The sequence below is a fragment of the Cervus canadensis genome, chromosome 28, assembly GCF_019320065.1.
Source record: "Cervus canadensis isolate Bull #8, Minnesota chromosome 28, ASM1932006v1, whole genome shotgun sequence".
NCBI lineage: Eukaryota > Metazoa > Chordata > Mammalia > Artiodactyla > Cervidae > Cervus > Cervus canadensis.
Genome location: NC_057413.1, coordinates 8,807,304 through 8,830,614, shown reverse-complemented (window position 1 = coordinate 8,830,614; position 23,311 = coordinate 8,807,304). Strand labels below are relative to the sequence as shown.

General features: G+C 48.6%; 1 protein-coding gene and 1 pseudogene across 1 annotated transcript in view; both read left to right on the top strand.

Annotated features, from left to right (window-relative positions):
- The first annotated feature begins 569 nt into the window (after positions 1-569).
- Positions 570-789, top strand: LOC122429088 (annotated as a pseudogene).
- A 9,880-nt stretch (positions 790-10,669) lies between these two features.
- Positions 10,670-23,311, top strand: part of GFOD1 (glucose-fructose oxidoreductase domain containing 1) — a 100,763-nt gene continuing 88,121 nt past the window's right edge. The window contains exon 1 of the mRNA XM_043449785.1: positions 10,670-11,640. Coding sequence (XP_043305720.1) covers positions 11,388-11,640 — 253 coding nt within the window. The 5' untranslated portion in view covers positions 10,670-11,387. The remainder of the gene's footprint in view (positions 11,641-23,311) is intronic.

Here is a 23,311-nt window from a genome sequence, read left to right as displayed (position 1 = left end):
CGGCCCAGGGCAGTACCTGACAAGTATTGACAGGCTCTTGGAATGAATGGGTACAAGACAATGAAAACTATGCAAAGTAGGGTGGGACCTTAGTCACTAACACAAGCCTCACTTTTCAGGGAAGGAGGCGTCAGTGCAGCCTCGCTGCCGGTGACAGGTGGAGAATGACTGCAGGTTCTTCTCCGTCTCGTCCCCTCTTTCTGACCCTCTGGCTGGTAAGATAGGGCCGCTCTTTGCCTCTGCGTGTCACAGAGCTTTGGGTTGGGAAGCTGATCTGAGAATTAGAGGCCATAAGAGCAGGCTTCTTAAACTTGTCACCCTGCTGCCCACTTGTCCATGGGATAGCTGGCTTTAGAAATCTCTTACCTCCTCTTTCCATTCTCTAGGGCTCTACCTGAGCCTCTATTTCCAAAGTATGACGTTCAAGTTGCCCTCTTGGATGTTGTCATCAAAGTCCCACGCTTAGGCTTCCCTGGTGGGCCAGTGGTTAAGAGTCTGCCTTTCGGAGGGACGACTTGAATTCCATTTGGAGGCTTCTTTGAGCTTGCCGGGTAGACATCACGAGCAAAGCTTACCCTCCCAAGACGAAGAAATTTATGGACAAGAAGTTATCATTGAAATTAAATGGTGGCAGACATGTCCAAGGGATATTGTGGGGACTTGACCCCTTTATGAATCTTGTGATAGATGAATGTGTGGAGATGGCAACTCGTGGGCAACAGAACAATAGTGGAGTGGTGAATACGAGGAAATCGTATCATCATGTTCGAAGCCTTGGGACGAGTATGAACAATGGTTGTGTTCTCCAGAGGAATCAGCTCCTTCCATGTGTCCCCTCTCCACATTTTACCATGAGAAAAAATTGGGTCGTGTACATTTTCTTGCTGAACTTTTTTGTACTTTTGAAATAGTTAAAAAAAAAGAGAGAGAGAGAGAACCCATGTTGCAGTGCAAGGGATATGGGTTCGATCCCTGGTCTGGGAACATCCCACATGCCTCGGAGCAACTAAGCCTGTGTACCACAACTACTAAACCCATGAGTTGCAAGTACTGAAGCCTGAACGCCTGGAGCTTGTGCTCCGAAACAAGAGAAACCACCAAAATGAGAAGCTGGCCCGCTGCAACTAGACAGTAGCCCCCACTCTCCACGAGTAGAGAAAACCCTTGTGCACAACAACGAAGACCCAGCGCAGCCATAATAAGAAAAAGTTCCACACTCACATCGCTACTGAGAGTCCTAAATAAACACTGGGGTTTCTGTTTGATGCGTATCTGTCTCCATTCTAGTGTGTGGTTTCTCCCCAGGGTTGGACAGGTCCTAAGAGGCTTCAGCAGCTCCTCTGAACTATTCTACCAGTTCTCTTTACAACATGCAACAAAAATGCGACCTCATTTATGTTTCTGCAGTGCAAGCAAGAAGAGGCAGGTTACCTGCTCGGCACTCAGCCCAGGCAGAGTCCTTTGCAAGTGGAAAATAACTGAAAATAAGAGTTATCCACAGAAGGAAGAAATCCTGAGCAGGTGAACGCCAACTCATTAACAATGAAACTGGAGCCTCTACTTCTGGAGCCTCTTGAGTGACAGGGTAATGCCACCTCTGGGCAGGCCCTTGCCTCCAGTCTAGGTGCTCAGCGGTCACTGGTTGACGAATCCTGCAGAGGCGGGTCCTGGTAACACTGATGCCCCTCTGAGTCCTGGAGCATACCATGACTTCCGTGAATACAGGTCTCATTTCATAAAGGAGCCAGAATTTGGTTAACAATCCTGGGTATTGTCACAGGGTATTTGAAATTAACATATGTGGCTCCCAAGAAAAGAGGAAATTCCGTCCATACAAGGTGAACTGGGACCTGAGGACCACCCACATATATATGGTTCCCTAGTGGCTTCTCTGGTGGCTTAGATGGTGAAGAATTCACCTGTGGTGCAGGAGACCTGGGTTTGAGTCCTAGGAGGGGAAGATCCCCCAGAGAAGGAAATGGCAACCCTCTCCAATATTCTTACCTGGAGAATTCCATGGTCAGAGGAGCCTGGTGGGCGATAGTCCATGGGGTCGCAAAGAATCAGACACGACTGAACAAGTAACACTTTCACATTCATATACATTTTAATGGTATTCTTGGGTTGATCCCTGGATTATTATGTAGTGTCCTTCCTCGTCTCTTGTAATAGTCTTTATTTTAAAGTTTATTTTGTCTGATATGAGTATTGCTACCCCAGCTTTCTTGTGATTTCCAAAACAAGAGGATTGGTTTGTGCCTATGATATACTAGATATTAAATAATTCTGTTGTCATCCTTGGGTGAGTGAATGGCCTTGGTTTCTCTCTACTCCCATTGTGCTTGAGTTGCATGAATGTCCTTTCTGCCATAATTGTCCCAGGCCACACTTTGTCCCTGTGTCTCTCTACCCAAGAACAAGCCTGGGTCTCCCAGCCCTTCAGACCATATAACTACAGGGCCAGAGTCTACATTATGGAATCTCTGCCCAGATATGTATAGTTCAAGGGCTTGGTTTTGGGGTTCTGTGCTCAGTCGCTAAGTTGTATTCAATTCTTTGTGACCCCATGGACTGTAGCCCACCAGGCTACATGAGATTTTCCTGCAAGTATACTGGAGTGGGTTGCCACTTCCTTCTCCATGTTGCCTGTAGTCCAGCTGGTAAAGAATCTGCCTGTACTGCAGGTTCAATTCCTGGGTTGGGAAGATATCCTGGAGAAAGGATGGGTTACCCAGTCCAGTATTCTTGGGCTTCCCCACTCCAGTAGAATTGCCTGGAGAATTCCATGGACAGAGGAGCCTGGCAGGCTACATACAGTCCATGGGGTTGCAAAGGGTCAGACACCACTGAGCAATTTTCACTTTCTTTGATTAATAAATAGGAGAGAGACTGATGTCCCTGGTGCTCGAGTGGTTAAGACTCCAGACTTCCAAAACAGGGGGCTTGAGTTCGATCCCTGGTCAGGGAACTAAAGATCCCACATGTTGCGTGATGCAAACAAAAAGTAAAAATTAAAATAAATAAATAAATAAATAGGAGAGACTTCTTTAAAATGGAGCATATATTGTTTTATGTGCTAACCCTTTAAACCAGAAACTCTTCCTAAAATTTGAGTTGCAAGGGCTACATCATCCTTTTCCCAATAGTATTTACTTTCTGCCAAGCTGTTACAAGGGTTATTTTTCTGCTGTGCTAATCTGCATATGTAAGCAGTGTGTTAATGATTTGGGATGATAAATAGTTTTCCTATGAACTTATTGATTTGTCCGGATAAAAGCAACCTGCATTCTTTCTGTTTATTTACTGAGCAATTACACCACCTGCCCCCCATGCTTTCTCATGTTGACCGAGAGAGCAGAAAGTTACACAGAAGGGCATTATTCCAGAGAAATTACAGGTGTGAAGAAGCAAAGGGCCCTGAGGGTTTTTACAGATCAAGAAGAAAAGTTCTATATTTCCCCCTTAACCTTGTGATGCCTAGGCCCCTGGGCATTACTTGAAAGCCATTTCCACCCTCCAAGAGACATAGATTGGTTGGTGGTGCTTTAAGGGGTACCTGAGCTTCTCTTGCCGTGGTGAGAGACAAAAGTAAGAAATCTGTTGTTTAATCACCTAATTGAGTCAACTATGCTTTTTGGTATTTCAGAGCACTTGTAACTAATTAGACACATTTAGTCACTTTCACTCACTTTTTAGGCTTCTTCCCTCAATGAGTTCATTTACTCAGAGTTGAACCTGGAGGTGAAAGAAATTTCTGAGCATGTGGTCAGACCTGTTAGGTCATTGAAATGTTTACATGTTTTTCTTTTCTTTGTATTTTCCTTTTTTTCTTACATTTAAAATAGACAGTAGAAAGTAGCAGATTTCTTTTCACTTCATAGGTGATGTCTTCTTAAAAATATGTAGTTGAATGCACAACAATCTGAATGTATTTAATTCCATTGAATTGTATACTTAATGATGGAAATGGAAAATTTTATGTATATTTTACCCCAGTGAAGATGAAAAAATATATATATTTGCAGTGCTACTATGTATGCAATATTGTTTTGGCTTTTAAACATAACATTGTGCTATAATTATTTTTTCCATGCCACTATATGATATAAGAACATTTTACTATCTATGTGGTTAATCTATTCACTCAACAAAAATTTCTTATGTATCAGTAAGGTACCAAGTACTGTTTTACGTCATGAAAATATAGCAATAGATGAGACCAACAAGAGCCCTGGACCCAAAGAGCTTATATTCCAGGCAGGAGAGTCACGTTGTGGTCAAGAAAGCAAACTCCAGAAGACTGTGTACATCACGTTGTGGTCAAAAAAGCAAACTCCAGAAGACTGTATACGTGGATGGATGGAATTAAGCACAGCAGTGTTGGAAAGCAGGCTTCCCCAAAGGCTCGGTGGTAAAGAATTCACCTGCAATTCAGGAGACATAGGAAATGCGGGTTTGATCCCTAGTTCAGGAAAATCCCCTGGAGGAGGAAATGGCACCCCACTCCAGTATTCTTGCCTGGGAAATCCCATGGACAGAGGATGCTGGTGGGCTGCAGTCCATGGGGCCGCAAAGAGTCGAATGCAACTGAGCAAGGCCTTTCTTTTCTTTCTCTGATTACTTTACAGATCAGAGGTGTCAAGAGGGGGAAGTTTGGGCTTTCCTGGTGCTATTGTTAGTTGCTAAGTAGTTGACTCTTTTGCGACCCCACAGACTGTAGCCCGCCAGGCTCCTCTGTCCATGGGATTTCCCAGGCAAGAATACTGGAGTGGGTTGCCATTTCCTTCTCCAGGGGATCTTCCGGACCCAGGGATCAAACCCATATCTCCTGCTTTGCAGGTGGATTCTTTACCACTGAGCCACCTGGTCCTGGTGATTCAGCAGTAAAGAATCCACCTGCCATTTCAGGAGACATGGGTTCGATCCCTGATCCGGGAGAATCCCACAGGCCTCAGGGCAACTGGACTGGTGCGCCACAACCATTGAGCCTGTGCTCTCGAGCCCGGGGACCACAGCTACTGAGCCCCTGTGCCCTAGAGCCCGAGCTCTGCAATAAGAGAAGCCCGTGCTGCTCGGCTAACAGGGAGCCCCTGCCTGCCGCAACGAGAGAAAAGCCCTGGCAGCAATGAAGACCCAGCACGGCCAAAGAGAAACATAAATAAATAAACAAATTATTTTTTAAAGAAGAGGGGGAGAGTCAGTCCTGTTAGGAGGGGACTGTGGGCATCCTGGGGTGGACAGTCCTGTCCCTGCCCTGCTCCCCAGGAGCAGCAGGGCCACCGGGCACCTCTCTCCTGGCCTGGATGGCAGCGCTAACGAAGCCCTTCTCCAGGGGTCACTGGCTGTCTTTCAGGGGAACGGAAGAAAGACATCGCCATCTTTTCTAGAGGCCCAAGGGCCCCATTGTTGGGGCAAAATAGAGACTGTTGTATTTAACCGTAGTTACAGTCCACCCAGGCTTAGAGGTTCCAATGCCATGATTTTAGAATCGGGGGTTTTAGTCAAATGCTTGCCTTTATGACCACACTCAGACAAATTACTTTTTTATGTAGCGGTTTCTTTATTTGTAATAATGGGGATAATTTTACTTATCTGATAAAGCCTTGAGGAGTAAATGCATACAGCACGCTTGGTTTATGCCTCATATATAACAAACACCCAATAAACGGTAGCTATTAACAGTAGCAATAGGACTTCCTGGTGGTCCAGTGGCTCAGATTCTCTGCTTCCAAAGCAGGAGGCCTGGATTTGATCCCCGGTCAGGGCACTAGATCTCACATGCCGCAGCTAAGACCTGGCACAGCCAAATGAATAAAAATAAATATTTAAAACAGCCACAGTTCTCCCTCCCCTGAACTGAAAGTATAATGATGAATAGGCATTTTAAAAGAGTTTACTAATGAAAATAATTTTGGGCATAACTTTGGGCATGATACATATTAGAACTGTTTAGAATTGCTCTAGAATTGTTGGCAGTCATAACTATACTAGTTTTTCAACTTGGCAAAGCTCTATTTCCACAAAGTGCAAAAGGATTTCATTCCACAAATACTAAGATTCATAAGGATATTGAGTATTTATGGATAACTCAGCTAAAAATAACCAAAGCCTGTTTCTACTTTGTATCAGAGAAATAAACAGATTTAGATAGCAAGACTTTCTCTTTGTCATCAAGATATTTCCAAAATTGTGGAAGTAAATAAACCAAATTATTTACAGGAGCTATGTAAGGGCAGAGAGATTAAGGTGGAAGTCATATTGTTTTCTGAAATTTCTGTAATGTTTGTGACTTTTATAATGAAAACTATTTAAAATTATCGTTAAAACTAAACTAATATGAGAAAAATTCCATTTCATAATCATGCGAGGGCTGTGAATAAAGAATAAATCCTTTCTATTTTTATTTCTAAAAGAAGGTTTAGGATGCTCTGTTTGGAGTCACATGACAATTATCTGAAATTAAAATGGGCCTCAAATCTTCACCCAAATGCAAACAGTAGAGGTTGGCAGTTAATCCATGGATTGAGGGGAAAGAAAACTCTAGCCCTATTTTCAGAACTATTTTAAAATGTCAGGTTGTATTGGGATTCAGGATCGAGGTGAGAGAGTGTTTTGCAAGCAGATATGGAAGAGCCAGAAGATGTTTTGGAGGGTATCATGGGTATAAGCATGGTGGTTCAAAGGTCAAAGGTCTGTGTTATCAGAAGCTCAGAATCGATGTGTGACCCTCCCAGCTCAGTACTGATCAAGCAAGACCTGCCGAGCTGGTGAGAAACAAACGTCCGCCCAGCTTCTCCACTCTCCCAGGACAGGAAGTTGCCCCAACTGCTTCTCACTTACTTCCGCATCCAGTTAGCAAGGAGGCCCCGGAGATTTCATTCCCTAAGGAAACGGCAACCTACTGCAGTATTCTTGCCTGGGAAATCCCATGGACAGAGGAGCCAGGCGGGCCGCAGTCCATGGGGTCACAGAGAGTCAGAAGCGACTTAGCGACTAAGCAGCAATGGCACAAAGTGCCCGGTTTTACCACAGGCACCTGCTGCCTTCATTCAATCTCCTTCCTTCACTCTCTGATGACTGCAGTGGTCTCCTTGCGGGGCTATGATGAGTACCATCTACCCTCCACCACAGAGCCTCAAGCAACGGATCTCCAATGCAATCTGGCTGAATACTGTCTGCTTGAAGTTTTTCAATGGGTCCCCATCACTTCTTGGCCTCCTCCACACACCCTCCCAAATAGCTTGTTTTCCACCTCCCTCTGTCTGGAATCTCCTCCCCTCTTTCTTCTAGCTAACTCCAGCAAGTCTTTCAAAGCCTGGGTCCAGCCCACTCCCCTATCTGTAAGTCTTCCAAGGCTTCCCAATCTGATTTCAAAGCCCTTCTGTGCTCCCAAGTTATCCTCTGCAGGCCCCTACCCCGGCCCTGGGGGCTGTATTTCCCTGTGATTCATGTTCCCAATCAACAGGCCACCAGGGGCGGGAGCATCATGGTCCTCGGCCTTACTTCTCCAGGGCCTGAACCATTCTCGCACATGGCACTTGGCACAGTTCTAAAGGGTTTATAAATACGAACTTACACAATCCTCATCATAGTACATGGGTATTAGAAGAACCATGTGTCAACATTTGTCCGACAAATACGCATGGTCCAGCAGGGGTCAGATACAAGTTTTAGGCACTGGGGGATTCAGCAATGAACAAAACACCCAAGCTTCTAATCTCAGTGAGTTTAATAGTCTATTGAGACAAATGGATGATAAACAGATAAACAGGGATCTAATACAATGCAAGGTGGTGAGAGGAGCTATAAAGTAAAATACAGCCAGACAAAGGGATGAAAGGTGACAGAGGTCACCTTAGACAGGACGGTAAGGCAAGGCGACTGAGGAGGGGAGATCTGAGCAGAGGCCTGGGTAAAGTCAGTGAGTAGGCCACACGGATATGTGGGGGAGTGGGGGGGTGGTGTGAGTAGGCAGACGAACGGTGAGTTCAGAGGCTTCGGGGCAGAGGACAGGCTGTCTTTGGAGTGCGTGGTGAGGCAGCTAGTGTGCTAGGGTGTAGGGTGTTGGGCAGAAACTGGGAGGAGACAGACGAGATGGGGGCGAGGGGAGGATGAGTCAGGTAGAGCTTTTCAGCCCATCCTGAGGCCTTGGGAGATGTCAAGCCTGGTGGGATACTATTTGATTCATCTTTTAAAAGATCACTCTGGCTGCTGAGTGGAGCACAGAGGCTATGAGGAGCGAGAGTGGAAGCAGGTAGAGCATTGAGGAGGCAGATGGCATGGTCTAGGTAGTGATGAGGAGGAGGAATCGGGTTCCCCTCGATGACAGAGGTGTGGTCAGACTCTGGAAGAAGTGCTTGCAAGAAGGGCAGACAGAATATGCTGATGCTTGGCTGTAGAGAGTATAAGAGAGGAGTCCTGATGGTTCCAAGGCTTTTGGCCAACTGGTGGGCTGGCAGTGCCATTTGTCGGGATGAGGATAATTGAAGGAGCAATAGTTTGGGAGGTGGGTTGGAAACGAAGCCTTCTGTTTTAGACCGTCAGCTTGAGTTGCTGCCAGGATTCAGTTTTATCTTCTGTGAAATGGGGGTCGTGTTTATTTTACACGTTTCTTATGAGAATCAAATGTGATCATTTTCTTTTCATATCATGTAGATGGAAGGTTTATTTTTATTCACACGGCAGCTAGGGAGAGACTTCCGTTTAAAAGAACAGAATCACAACTCTTTTTTATTGGCTAGATGTTGCTGCTCATGTACTAGCATCTCTCACATCACATCAAGGAATGATGTTGATAAAAGACCCACTCTCTCCACATTCATTTAATATTTATGTAGCGCTTATTATGTGCCAGGCAAAATTCTAAGGACTTTATAAAACTAGCTCATATAATCCTCCCAAATCCTTAGCTGTCTATAGCATGATTACTCCCATTTTACAGATGAATCTGGCCCAGAGAGGTGAAGTCATTTGCTTCGGAGCTAGTTAATAGCACAGCCAGGCGCCAACCCGGGGTGCTTCCGTTGTTTCCAGCCGCAATGTCAAGCCCTGCATCCCCTGCTCCCTGTGAGCGGTGCCATCTTTGATGAGTGGCCTGGCCTCTGGGTACTGAGCTGCCAGGTCACTCACTCTGCCTCCTGTCTAACCTCAGTGCCTGTTCCCCTGCCCGCTGTGGGCATTCCCGCCTCAGTTCTTGGAAAACCTGCTCTCAAGAAGCCTGACAGTATCGATGGCCACATCGCTTTCTTCTCAGCCGCCCAAGCCCTGAGTCCTGCGTGCATTTCTTCTAATGCCCTGAGGTCAGCCTCCTCCCTGCATTGTTACAAGCTTTTTTTTTTTTTTTTTTGGTATCTAGCTCTCTCGGTGGCGCCCGGCCTCATTGCCAGTTGTTACAAGCTGTTTTTAAAGCTTCCGAGTATTATGCTTTTCACTCATGCGTTCAGGCGGACCTTGTGCCACGTTGAGTGCTGAAGACGAAGTTGACAGGATGCCCGACCTTTCCAGAGACTTTGAACTAGAGGCCAGGTCCCATGCCTTTCAGCTTGAGTCAACCCTCCCAGCACCAGGTGGGCGCAAAGCGGGCATTCAGTGAGCATTCATTCATTCATTTACCAAATGTTTATGGAGCACTTACTACGAGCCAGGCAGGCTGCGTGAGGGGTGTCGAGGATAGGGCAGGAAACCATACGCGCGCAGGGTCCCCACCGCTCCTGGGGCGCGGGGCCAGCCTCGGCCTGCCCGCCACGGCTATTCCACGAGGGTTCGGGGAGGCAGCTAAGGTTGAGGTGGGGGGAGAAGCGAGTGGAGGGCCCGGAAACTGATGGCGAAGGAGCCAAAGCGCGAGGCGAGAGGCTGGCGAGGCCTCTGGCCGAGGGACCCCCTCGTCTCCAAACCCAGACGCGACACACACGTGCCGCAGCCGTTTCAGGGACCCCTTTCTCCACGGCGGGCCGCCGGCCCCCCGGGGAAGCAGAACTTATTAAGACGAGACTGTCTGGGAGGCAGGTGGCTGGACCTTGCTTGCGCGGCCCGGAGAGGGTGGCGCACGATCGGAGGCCCTCTTGGAGAGGAGAACGCCCCCGGCTCGCCGCCCAAGCTCCGGAGCCGGGATTCCAACCCCAGGCCTGTGGTTTACCTGTTGTGCAACCTTGCGCGAGTCCCTGATTCTTCTCAGGACTCATCGGTTTTATGGGTTTCCCTATAACCTTATGGTTGGTGTGGGGATTAAGGGAGAATGCGAGGAGAGCTTGTCCAGCGTGGTTCCCGGAGCGGAGGTGGTAATGACTCTCTGCTCACACCTGGCCGCCTCCCCTGGCCTCCCCCGGGGGCCCTGGCGCCCTCTGCTCTCTTCCAAGGCACCTACGACTAGCCTGATGGGGCGCGCCCTGCCTCGATACACTTATTTTGGCTTGTTCGGGGCGGGGTTTGGGAAGAGGCGAGGATCGGATGAAGGAGGTGGCGGAGGGCGAAGAAAGGGGAGATGAGCGAGGCTGGCGGCGAGCGAGGCGGGGCCGGGGAGGAGCCGCGCGGGTGCCGGCCTGGGCGCAGCGCGCACCAGGGGCCCCGGGGGCGCGGGGGCGGGGGCGGCGCGCGGCGGCCAATGGCGAGCGGCGCTGCGGCGGGGGCGGGGCAGGCACCCCCAGGGCCCCGCCTCCGCCGGCCGCTGACAGCCAAACTCACCAACTCCGCCCTCGCGCCCGCGGGAGCCGGGAGCCCGGAGCCCGGCCCCGGCCGCCCGGCGAGCGAACATGGCAGCAGCATGAGAAGGCTGGCGCCGGGTCGTGGCCGCCGCCGCTCTGCCGTTCCGCATCCGCGCCCTGCGCCCTCCGAGCCTCCTCCTTAACCGGCCTCCCGGTGGCTATTTCCTTTGGAGCAGCGGGCGGCGAGGATTGGAACCCCCACCCGCCCGCAGCCTGGCCGGTCCGGTCGAGGCTTCTGCGTGCGACTCTCCGGCTGCGGTAAACGACGCGCGCGGGGGAGAGAGCCGGTCCCGGTTGCGGCGGCGCGGGCGCGCGGGGATGAGCCGGCCATGGAGCGGCCTCGGCGGGGCGCACGCAGCCGGCCCGCGCTGCCGCTGGGGAGCCGCCTGAGCCCGGGTTCCGCGGGGCTTCGGGGCCTCGGGCACCCCGGCGGGGTCCCTGCCGCCGCCTCCGGGAAGGACGGGAGCCTCGCGTGGCGGACACTGCAGCGGTCACCGTGCTGAGACGCAGCTCGGTGCGTTCTTGGGCACCCGGGCGCCCTGCCCGGTGCACGGTGGCTGGCGCACCGCGGCGAGCCGGGTGCCAGACTGTCTAGAGGGGTGTGTGTGTGTGTGTGTGTGTGGTGTGCGCGCGCGTGTTCGAGCGGAGATCCCGAGCTAACGCCGAACCAGGCGGATCGGAGCAGCCATGCTTCCCGGGGTAGGCGTGTTCGGCACTAGCCTCACGGCCCGTGTCATCATCCCGCTGCTGAAAGACGAGGGCTTTGCGGTGAAGGCGCTGTGGGGCCGCACGCAGGAGGAAGCGGAGGAGCTGGCCAAGGAGATGAGCGTCCCCTTCTACACCAGCCGCATTGACGAAGTGCTGCTGCATCAAGACGTGGACTTGGTGTGCATCAACCTTCCGCCGCCCCTCACCAGGCAGATCGCCGTCAAGACTCTGGGTGAGCGACCCCTCCCCACCTCCCTCCAGCCCCTTCTCGCCTTCCCTCCCCCGCTGCTTTTCTCCCCCTCGCCCCCTCTTCATCCCGGAAGCTTACATGGCACCTACGGCGCCCCCGGGGTCCCGAGATCCCACATCCCACTCGGAGCTTTCGCCTCCGTCATCCCTGGCCTTCCCCACACCTACGCTTCCCTCCTCCCTTCTGGCACCACTCGGGCGCGCTTTCCCACGTGCGCGGCGCGGAGGCTGGAGGAGGCGCGGGTTCCGGGGAAGGCGATCAGGCGGAGGAAATGCTTAGGACTGGGGATGAGCCGCTCGCAGGAAGACAAAACTAAGTCGCCAGCTGTGTGTGTAGCGCCCGAATGTATGTGTGTGCGTGCGCGCCTGCGAGAGGCGGGTGCGCGCCCAGGAACGCCTGAATAAAGGGCCGCACACGTGTCTCGGGTTTTCCTGCGGGCAATAGATTACCTGACTGTCAGCAGCTGTGGAGCCCTGCTAGGATAGTTTCTTTCTTTCTGCAGCGTTGTTAGTTTAGAGGGAGATTAGAGATGTGACAATCAGAGAATTATTTCCTCTTTGCTAGGATGGTGGGAGTGGTGGGATGGGGGTGGGGCGCGTATCTTTTAGGACGTCTGGGAGTTACTTGATAAAACCAGAAAGACTTAACTTTCAGGTGCTGCTGCCCAATAACTGACTTCCGCGCAGTTTTGGAGTAGGATCTTAGGGTTTAGGGCTTCCCAGGTGGCTCAGTGGTAGGGAATCCACCTGCCTATGCAGGAGACTTGGGTTCGATGGAGGAGGAAATGGCACCCCACTCCAGTATTCTTGCCTGGAAAATCCTTTGGACAGAGGAACCTGGTAGGATGCAGTCAGTTCAGTTCAGTCGCTCAGTCGTGTCCGTCTCTTTGCGACCCCATGGACTGCAGCACGCCAGGCCTCCTTGTCCATCACCAACTCCCCGAGCTTGCTCAAACTCACATCCATCCAGTCGGTGATGCCATCCAACCATCTCATCCTCTCTTGTCCCCTTCTTCTCCTGCCTTCAATCTTTCCCAGCATCAGGGTCTTTTCTAGTCAGTCAGTTCTTCGCATCAGGATGGCAAAAGAGTCAGACAGGACTTAGGGACTCAACAGTAACGGCTTAGTAATTTGGGGATGAATGCAGTAGTTCCAGAGTTTGCCAGTGTCACGTGGAAACATGCAATGAAAGAAAGTGAAAGTGAAGTCCCTCAGTCCTGTCTGACTCTTTGAGACCCCATAGACTGTAGTCTACCAGGCTCCTCCATCCATGGGATTTTCCAGGCAATATTGCTGGAGTGGGTTGCCATAATGGTCCCTCCTTAATTCCTGGCAAGAGTAGTTCCCGGGCCTGGTGACAGGCAGGTTGGGGATGAGCTTAACAGCCATCACTGCCGGTTTTCCCAACCTAATCCAGGCAGACTGGACCATCTCCGAGCAGAGTATCAGAGTCCCTGCCATGCCCAGAGGAAGAAGTGCACGTTTTGTTGTCTATCAGCAGTTCTTATACGAACCTGAATTGTTGCTCACTCCTTTGTTGTTGTTCAGTCGTGTCTGACTCTGTGCTCGCTCCTTAGGTCCTGAGAAAATGTCATTGCCCACCCTTGAAAGTTGGAATTTTTGTTGGCCAGGAAAGAGACACAGCTTAGGGTTCAGGACACCACGTTAGGGAAGAGTTGGAGGAGCAGCCCTGGGAAGGAGCCGAGGCAGCACCCAGAGACCAACAGGAATTTATGCAATCTTGGAAAGAATGTTTTATTTTTAAAAACAGGCATGGATTTAGGGTTGGTGACATGTAATATATTTTAATTCTGTCTTTCCAGAACTATGATCAGATGTAGAACATACTCTTCCTAGAAAACCACTTTTATCAGGCCATTCTGTTGTTGACTCAGATGGGACATCTGATAGGATATCTAAGGAGGCTGTCCACGGCTGTCAGTTTTCACGTAGATTTTATTAAGCTTCTAACCCTTGTTGCCTGGTTTCTTTGGTTTTGAATGGAATGTCATTGGGTTCTGGCCAATATTTCTTTTCTGTTTGATCTAATATATATGTTGGGTAGCTAGCCTCTGTGCTCACGATGGAGCTGTGCGTATTCAATAGATGATAACTGTCTTATAGCTTAAATCTGTAAGGGCAATGCATATAAAACAGATCCGTCTTGAGCCCCGTCTCTGCTCAAGGGCTTATGACTGATCACATCAGAAAGACCTTATTGTGACACCGTCCCCCTGCCCTCCCACCCTATGGCAGCCCAGCCCTGAAGATCAGGCCCACAGAGCAACTGCAGAGCGTGGCTCCTAGAGGACGGCCGTTTGGGGAACAGGGGTGTTCCGGTTTTCTGGCTTTGAGAGAAGTGGCACAAATGATACATTTCTGGATACTTCTTCTGGTCTTATTTTTAAAGATCCCTGTGATTTTTTTTTCCTTGACAAGACAGAGATGGGTTACCTTTTCAGAACGAAGTGTCAGAGGCGAAATAAATAGACTTGGTTTAATCATGCCTAAGGAATAGGGGTTTGTTCATATTTTCATGGTAAGTCTTGGCCGTTTAAATTATTTAAAATTCCTGATTTCACAGGTAATCAGACCACCTGCTTTTGATTGTAGGCCATGGGGAGGCTCTGGATTTAGAGATGGTTGGACTTGGGCTCATGCGAGGCTTCATCTTTACTAGAAAATCGCTAGACTTGACTCTTCCTCCCATTGTACCTGCGCGTGCCCGGTGGGTTGGCCATCTCGGGTGCTGTCATAGTTGGAGGTTGAACGCAGGCAGCACAGGAAGTGAAAAACCCCGAACAGTTATGGGGCCGGTCTGGCCATTGAGGGTTTGTAGATATTAGTGTTTGCCTGGAATTGAAACAAGCCAAGCTTGGTTGGTCCTGGCCTCCTCCTCTTGTCCTTCTTGGAGTTGCTTGCCCAGCAGTGGCAAGACATCTGTGCCCTCCATCCTCACTGGTCAGAGGTGAGGGGCGGTGGCCAGGATGGAGACACAGAGCTTGCAATCGGCTGAGCCACAGCATCCTCCACTGATTTCCAAAAACTGGCCTGAAATCCCTACCTTAGCGTTTCTCTGTTGGAGACATTTTTCTACAATGTATAATTTCTAGAGAGTCTGGGGCTGCCTCTTGTCACATGCCTACTATGTGCAATGGGGTAGGTGCGGTCTATGACATGTTTCATTTCGTGACTTAAATAATCCTCTAGGATGACTATTTGCCCTATTTCACAGTTGAGGCTGGAGTCGAATTTCTCAAGGACATACAGCTAGAGATGTGAACCTACCACTGTGCTTCCCCCACCTCCCCGAAAAAAGTCATTCCTTCCTCTCCCATCCCCTAAATTTGCTCCTTTGCCTCACTTTCTTCCTAGAGAGTGGAGTGGCAGCCTAGGTGAGATGGTTGGCGTTATCCTTTATGTGTGTCTACCCCTCTGATGGAATCAGTTCCTAAATCTGGTTGATACCAACTCCCCACTGTTCTCACGTCTGTTCCCTCATCTACGTCATTGCTTCCCCCGTAGAAGGAACTAGGCCCTTATCTCATCAGAATTAGGCTCCAGTCTGCCCACCTCCACCCCTGCCTCTGTCCACCTTCCACGCTGCTGCTGGAATTACCTCGAAGAGTTGCAAACCTGCTCCTGTTACTGCTCCCTGCTTTCATCACTTCTAGGAAAAGCCCCAACTTCTTGGCACAGCAGGCAAGACCTCGCCTCTGTCCAGCCTCATGTCCTGCTGGTGGTTCTGGAATCCCACGCCCTGCAGCTAAATCAAACTGCAGGTGTTTCCTGGAAAGACCCTCTTTTGTTCCTGTGTCCACGCCTGTGTCAGGAACTCCCTTCTGCTTCGTGTGTGTGTGATGGATGCCTGTTTCACCCTTCCAGGTTCAGCCCCAGTGGTAGCTCCTCCTGAAATCCTGCCCCTTCCTCAATCTTGACCCAAATCCCGCTCCCCGAGTCTCAGCACCGTGTACCTCCATCTTTTCTTGAACTCACATTAAAGCATCTGAGTAAAAAGTAGATTTAATTCAGTTATTTTAAGTAGGTTATATATTCAGATGGTACAAATTTCAAAAGCTCTAACACATTCAAAATAGTACACAATGAGGAGGAAGTGTCCCCTGTGATTCAACTGGTGGGAATCATGGTTATAAGTTTTTATGTCCCTTTTGAAGATTTTGAAAGTTTATACTAGACTTCCCAGGTGGCTCAGTGGTAAAGAATCCACCTGCCAATGTAGGAGACACCAGTTCCATCCCTGGGTGGGCAAGATCCCCTGGAGGAGGAAAGGGCACCCCACTCCAGTACTCTTGCCTGGAAAATTCCATGGACAGAGGAGCCTAGTGGGCTACAGTCCATGGAGTCCCAAAGAGTAGGATAGGACTGAGCAACTGAGCATGCAGGTGTATATGAAAAACTCAGAAGGTAAAAGTCCTGTTCTTCCTCTTTTTGGCTGCATGGTGTTTCACTGTATGGATAAACCAGAATTTATTTAAGCAGTTCCCTATGACTCAACGATTAGGTTGTGTCCTACCTTTTGCTTTTACAGATTTGTAACGAATAACCTCGTGCATACGGCATTTTGCTCGCAGGCCAGTGTGCTCAAAGGATGAATACATGGATTCTTTATCAAAGGTGGCGAAAATCTCTTTTATGTGTTTGCTTATTCTTCTATTTGCTATTTGTCTCCTCAATTAGAATGTAAGTTCTTCGAGGTGGTAGGGCCTTTGTCTGCTTGACTCACCGGGTTGCCTTATCTCCCCTAAACGGTGCCAGGCACTGAGTCACGTCATAGGCACGCTATAAATATTTCTTGATTGCCAAATGAATGCCTTTCATCGAATGAATGAATGCTCTGCTTATCAACAGGATGTGTCAGTGAATACAGAACATTTTTGTCCGGTGTGCCGTAGCCTGGTACCTCGCAAACATTAATTTGTGGTTGGGGATCTTGTCACAATGCAGATTCCAGGGTGGGACCCGAGATGCAGAATTTCCATCCAGCTCTCAGGCGGCACAGATGCTGTAGCAGCCAGACACAGAGGTGTGACGGTTCTCTGCCTTTGGGAAAACAAGGCGCCCCCCACCATGAGTTGTTAAGCTGGCAGGGGAACTGTGCTAAAATACCTGTTGCCTTTACGTGTTGCAAGACAACATCTGTTCTCATGGTCCCTGCCCTGATTTTTAGAGAAAATAGTGCAGGCTCCCTTGGGGAGGTCACCCCCTGGGGTGGATGGTGCTTTAAATATGGCTGTAGGGTTTTGTTGAGCCTTGACCTTGCTCCACTCTGCTCTTGCCCCAACTTGTTTGGCATCATTAGCTGCAGACTGGGAGCACTGTGTCCTTTTCTGCCCTACTTCACAGTGTCAGCAAATTGCTCAAGGTTGAGGAGGGCTGCAGGGACAGGCCTGAGAGAGCAGGGAGGAAGCAGTCCCCCTCGGTCACTGTTGCCACACGAGCAGAGATGTGGCTGCAGATAACCACACGGTGTACTTGGAGTTGATAGTAACCGTTCTGAAACTCCAGCAAACCCTGCATTTCCTGTTCTTCCTTCAAGGTCTGTTCTCCATCTATTCCTGTCTGAAGACTGTAGTAAAGGCAATTGCATTTTTCTCTGAGTGTCTGCCCCTGAGCACAGAGAGAAATTATTTCGGTCTATTGATTTGGTGTAGAGTGGAGAAAGCTCTGGGGCTTTATGTAAATGAAAGAAATGACTCTATTTACTGTTAGGAAAAGTCAAGCATCACCAGCCTCATTTCATCTAACTGAAATTAGGCTCAGGTGAATGATTGTTGATGGTATCTGGCTTTGCAAACGTACAATTCTGCAGAAGTTTATTTTGGAGTGGGGAGAAGCCAAATGAAGAAGTTGGACATTTTGATACCTGAAACTGGGAAAGAACCAAAAAAAAAAAGTGAAAGTAAATAGCGTGTTTTACAGGTTTCACTGAGAAAGAAATAGGCAATTAGTTCTCTATTTTGATTCAAGGAAATCCTGATCCATCAAAGAGCCTTATGATTTAAGATGTGGTGATACATAAAAGTAACCAATGTTGGGAAAGGTTGGCAGGTTACAACTGTGTGGCTTTGGCAGAGGTAACATCCTTTGGGAGCCTCAGTTTTTTCATCAATAAAATGGAGTTAAAGATACTATCTCATAGAGTTGGTGTGACAGTTTAAATGAGGGAGGCAAGATAAAAACTTAGTCCATGCTCACTGCCTCCCCCCATCCCCCTTTGTCTGCATCAGCTCAGTAAATGTTGGTTCTACTTCTCCCCAGTGTGGTCAGTAATTTAGACAGTCCCAAGTGGTATTTCTGGAGATACTTTCCCCCTCATTTTCTGATGAGATGACTCCTTCCTGCTAGATTCAGAAAGTAGAGTTTGAAGTTTCCTTATTTTAAAAAGGGAATGTGTGTAAACTAGGCTTCCGATGGTGTCTGTGCTGAAAATCCAGTCCTGGCTTCACAGATATGTGGTCTCGAAAGTGCTAATGGTGCTCACCGTCCTCCCGGGAAGATTTAGCATCACTTGTGGGAAGGATGCAGGGCACCTCATGGGGCTCGGGGCAGGGATGTTGCTGGGTCTCCGTAGGTACCCGGAACCCATGAACTCCTGGAATTTTACCATTTTGTGTTCTGCTCTTCTCTGTACGTCACCTTTTATCAAGCATCTCTCTTTCAAGCAGCCGCCTCTGCCTCCTGCGCCCCTGTGGTGGGTGGAACACTGTCCACATGCAGCTCCCAAATAGAAAAATTACTTGTCTCGCTGCCTGAAAAGGGCAGTCCTCCCCGCCCCCAGGTGTTCTGCCTGATGCTTTCTCCTGACCCAGTCTTTTTGGAGGTTCTCTCACAACGTGGGGGCTACATCACAAAATGCTGGGGGACCAGTCTGCAGAAGAGCAGAGGTGGAGGGATTACGAGTGGTCATTCCGAGCTGGTCCACACTCCACACAGGTGCTGATTATAACACAGACTTGGTTCAAGATTTTACAGCTGTGGACGTTTCTTGATGATGGAGGTTCTTTATCTACTTTGTGAAATTACACATTTGGCATTTTGGTGCTGTTGCAATGACCATGGTAAAACAGTAGAGAGAAAAATATAATGGGGATCAAATGATGCCAACCTTGTCATTATGACTAAATTTAGGATGCACATGGGTTTTAAGTAGGTAATGGGAGAATAGATAAACATGACCATCTCCATGGAGTTTTATGGTCATCTGTAGGTTTGCAGGTCTTCACAGAACACCTCTTGCATGGTGTGTATCAGCAGAGGACCACCAGGAGGCAGAGACCCTTTGAGTTCAAGTATTAGCTTAAGGCCTCGAAGGAGTCAGGAGTCAGGAAAAGACTGAGGCCCCTGAGGAAGGAGGATTTCTGCTTTCAGACTGCTTTCCTACTGGAAATGGCAACATCAGCTCTTCCCCAGTTTCCAGCCTGCTGGCCTGTCCTGTAAATTTTAGAACTTGCCAGTCCTCTTCATGGCATGAGCCAATTCCTTAAAATTAAACCTCTCTCTCTATTTATCCATATTCTATTGATCCTGTTTCTCTGGAGAATCCTGACAAGTACACATTTCGGCTGGACCAAGGCCACCTGGCCAGGGGAGCTGGGTAAGGAGACGCCTGGCAGGCCTGGCCAGGACTGTGGGTCTAGAAAGACTAGGAGAAGCCGCTCCGGGGGACTCAACTGATAGGTGTGGGCCCCCAGGGGCTTCCCAGGTGACGCTAGTGGTAAAGAACCGGTTTGTCAATGCAGGAGACATAAAAGATGCAGGTTTGATCCCTGGGTCGTGAAGATCCCCTGGAAGAGGGCATGGCAACCCACTCCAGTATTCTTGCCTGGAGAATCCCAGGGACAGAGGAGGCTGGCGGGCTACAGTCCATAGGGTCACAAAGAGTCAGACGCAACTGAAGAGACTCACACACGCACTCACTGAGCCTTGCTCCGAAGCTGGAAGACCTTGGGTGGGTTCGGGGGAGTTCCTTTGTGTTTCAGGCTCAAGCCAAAGGTAAGGCTGGGAAAAGACTTTCCCGCACTCCCCACTGGGAGTCTCATGGACCCCTCACCCTGACAGCTCTACACCTGTCAGCAGGGCTGTGGGGGAACTGGTCTCTCAGGTTTGGGCAAGTCTGGGATGCCTTGGGGTTTAGACCTTAAAAAAAAAAAAGTTTATTTATTTATTTGGCTGCACTAGGTCTTAGCTGCATCATGCAGGATCCAGTTCCCCACCCAGAGATCAAACCCAGGGTTCCCTGCATTGGGAGTGTGGAATCTTAGCCACTGGACCACCAGGGAAGTCTCTAGACTTTCCCTGAGAATTGTTAGTGAGTATGAAAATGATACGAATTGTTTTTTAAATTTCCAATTTCCGACTAGAATAGTCCTTAGGGTACTGAGATGCTCTCTTAGTTAGCTTTAATATCCATAAACTGAAACTATCCAGTTTTCAAGCCCCAAATTAAGTTGGTTTGCAGCTTTAGCATTACTTAAAAACACACACACACACACAAAACAGCTTTACTGAGACATGCTTTATATTTAATCATAAATTCACTGTTGTAAGTGATTTTGTGATTTTTTAGTAAATGTATGTGCTTGTGAAGCTATCACCACAAAAAGCTTCAAACACTTCCAACATCCCCCCACATTTCCTCATGCTTGTGTTTGGCCAATCCCCCTTTCCCACCCCTAGCACCAGGCAGCCGCTGATCTGCTAACAGTTTGCCTTTCCTAGGAATTTCACATAAATGGAATCATACAAATGTAGTCTTTTAAGCCTGGCTTCTTTCCCCTTACATGTTTTTGATATTCATCATTCTGTTGCATGTATCAAGAGTTCATTGTTTTTTCTAATTGCCAAATGATATTTTATTATGTACGTAGAACACATTTTGTTTTATCCATTCACCATTTGATGGGTATTTGTATTGTTTCTAGTTTTTAGCTATTATAAATAATGTTGCGATGAACATTTGCATACAAGTCTTTCATAGACCCATGTTTCCATTTCTTTTGAATAGATATCTAGGAGTGAAATTGATGGGTTACCTGGTGGCTCAGACAGTAAAGAATCTGCCTGCAATGCAGGAGACCTGGGTTCCACTGCTGGGTCAGGAATATGCCCTGGAGAAGGGAATGGCAACCCGCTCCGGTATTCTTGCCTGGGAAATCCCATGGACAGAGGAACCTGAAGGGCTGCAGTCCATGGGGTCTCAAAGAGTCAGACACCACTGAGTGACTAAGCATGCATGCATAGTATGTATATTTAACTTAAGAAACTGCCAAAGTATTTTCCAAAGCAGCTGCACTATTTTATATTCTTACCAGCTATGTGGGAGAAATCTAATTTCCGTACATCATCACCAATACTTGATATTCTCAGTCTTTCCACTTGCAGCTGTTATAGTTAGTGCATAATGGTATCTCATGATTTTGATTTGCATTTTCCTAATGACTAATAATGTCCGGCACCTTTTCATGTGCTTATTAGTCAGTCATATATCTTCTTTGGTGAAATGTCTATTCAGATCTCTTGACCATTTTTCTTTCTTTCTTTTTTTTTTCATTTATTTTTATTAGTTGGAGGCTAATTACAACTCTTGACCATTTTTAAAGTGGGTTGTTTGTCATCTTATTATTGAGGTGGAAGCAATGGTTTTACGATTTTGTTGTTACCTTAGGGGTAGGTTTTGGGGTTTTTTTAATACTACTCTTTATTTTTGATTTTGAAACTAGATACAGCTGAACCAGTTCTCCAACCCAAGTGATATAAGCTTTGCCAAATATTCATTGAAATGGTTCATTATTTAAAACAGCGAGACAATCATGTGAGCAGATGCTGACGACGAGGGCTCCTGAGTTGCCCGGGGCCTTGATGGTACTCTAAAGATCCTTTGATGACCTTTCCCATTTTGAAGATTTTTTTTTTTTTTTTTGAGAGATACCCAGGACCTTTCAATCATTTATTTTTTGCAGCATCTGGAGAGAGAGTCCTCCCCCCCGCCCCATTTCTGTTTAGTAAGTGCCTTTGAATGACTGTAGCTGTGGTGAGCAATACTCTAGATAGTAAGATACAATCTTTGTTCTTGAGAGAAGATAAGCGTACGCAAGGACACAGAAATGCAACGAAGTATGTGATTAAGTACAGAATGAATCGTTACCCTGCCGCAGCAGGAAGTGTTTGCTTCAGGCCGTTGAGTAACACCAAAATATCAGCGTCGGATTAAGGGCTGGCCACCTGGGTAGCTTGCCTGTGCCAGTCTATAAAGGGTGCTAGAAGAAAGGGGAAAAGCAGAGGAAGTGTTTGAAGAGGATTCTCGTCGTAGAAAGTGCGGTGTGGGTGGAATGGGAGATGCTACAGAGTGAGACTTGGGAGGGGCTTCCTCTCATCGGAGATGAAGTCCTGCTGTCTTCTAGAAGCGCTGGCCCCAGTTCCCTGATGAGCTTTTGTCTGGCAGAGGGAGGAGCTTGAGTTTGAGGTTAGAGATCAAATGCAGGGGGCGGTGAGAACAGACCACACTGGTCCCCAGGGCCCTTCCCCTTGGGCAGCCTGGGCGCCCGAAGAGGTGGCCTTGCAGCTCGTGGAAGCTGCCTGAGAGCTGAGAACTGCGGGTTATTCCCCGGGGTGGGATGCTCTGCAAGAACCTTTGGAGGAGGTGGGGCTTATTCAGGACCAAGAAGAAGGTGTCAGTTGCTCAGTCGTGTCTGAGTCTTTGCGACCCCAAGGACTGTAGCCCGCCAGGCTTCTCTGTCCATGGGATTTCCCAGGCAAGGATACTAGAGTGGGTTGCCATGCCCTCCTCCAGGGGATCTTTCTGACCCAGGGATCGAACCGGGCCTCCTGCGTTGCAGGCAGATTCGTTACCGTCTGATGTAAATAACTGAAAGGAAGTTGTAGAAGGCTCTGTGATGTAAAATCCTCTTCAAGGAACTGCTTGGCTCTGTAGCAGCACTCTGGGAAAAATTGTTTCCTGTGAACTGACTGCCTTGGAGAAAGAGTGGTTTAAAAATGTCCAGAATTTTAAAAATTTTCTTATCTAGAATTAAATATATATATATATATGTATATGTATATAGTCAGCAAGTCTCCCCCTCCCACCAACAGCGGTAAGTGCCACTTGCCTCTTGCCCTCGGAACCCGAATGATGACAGTCATGGATGACACAGCTCTGGGGGAGGCAGCTTGGGGGGGCATTGGGAAAGGCCTCGTTGACAGGGGCCCAAACAGCTCCCTTAAGGGGTGTGAAGCAGCAGGAAACCTTGTGAGGACAGATGGGATGCTCCCAGTGTGATGGGACTGTCTATGTGATGGAGCGGGGCTGGGCCTTGCCGTGAGGGAGAGGAGGGTCAGCAGAGGAGAAGACGGAGCTGGCCGAGCGCATCTTCTGGTTCTGTGCCTGTGTCGGATGGTGATGTCTGTCTGCTTCACTTTTTCTAATAGCTCTAAATTGCTTTAGTTTTTATTTTAGTTGGTGTATAATTGCTGTTACAATGTTGTGTTAGTTTTCTGCTGTCCAACCATGTGAATCAGCTGTATGCACACATCTATCCCTTCCCTCTTGACCCTCCCTTCCCGCCCATGTCGGTCATCACGGAGCACCAGGCTGAGATCCCTGCACTATACAGCAGCTTTGCACTAGCTGTGTGTCA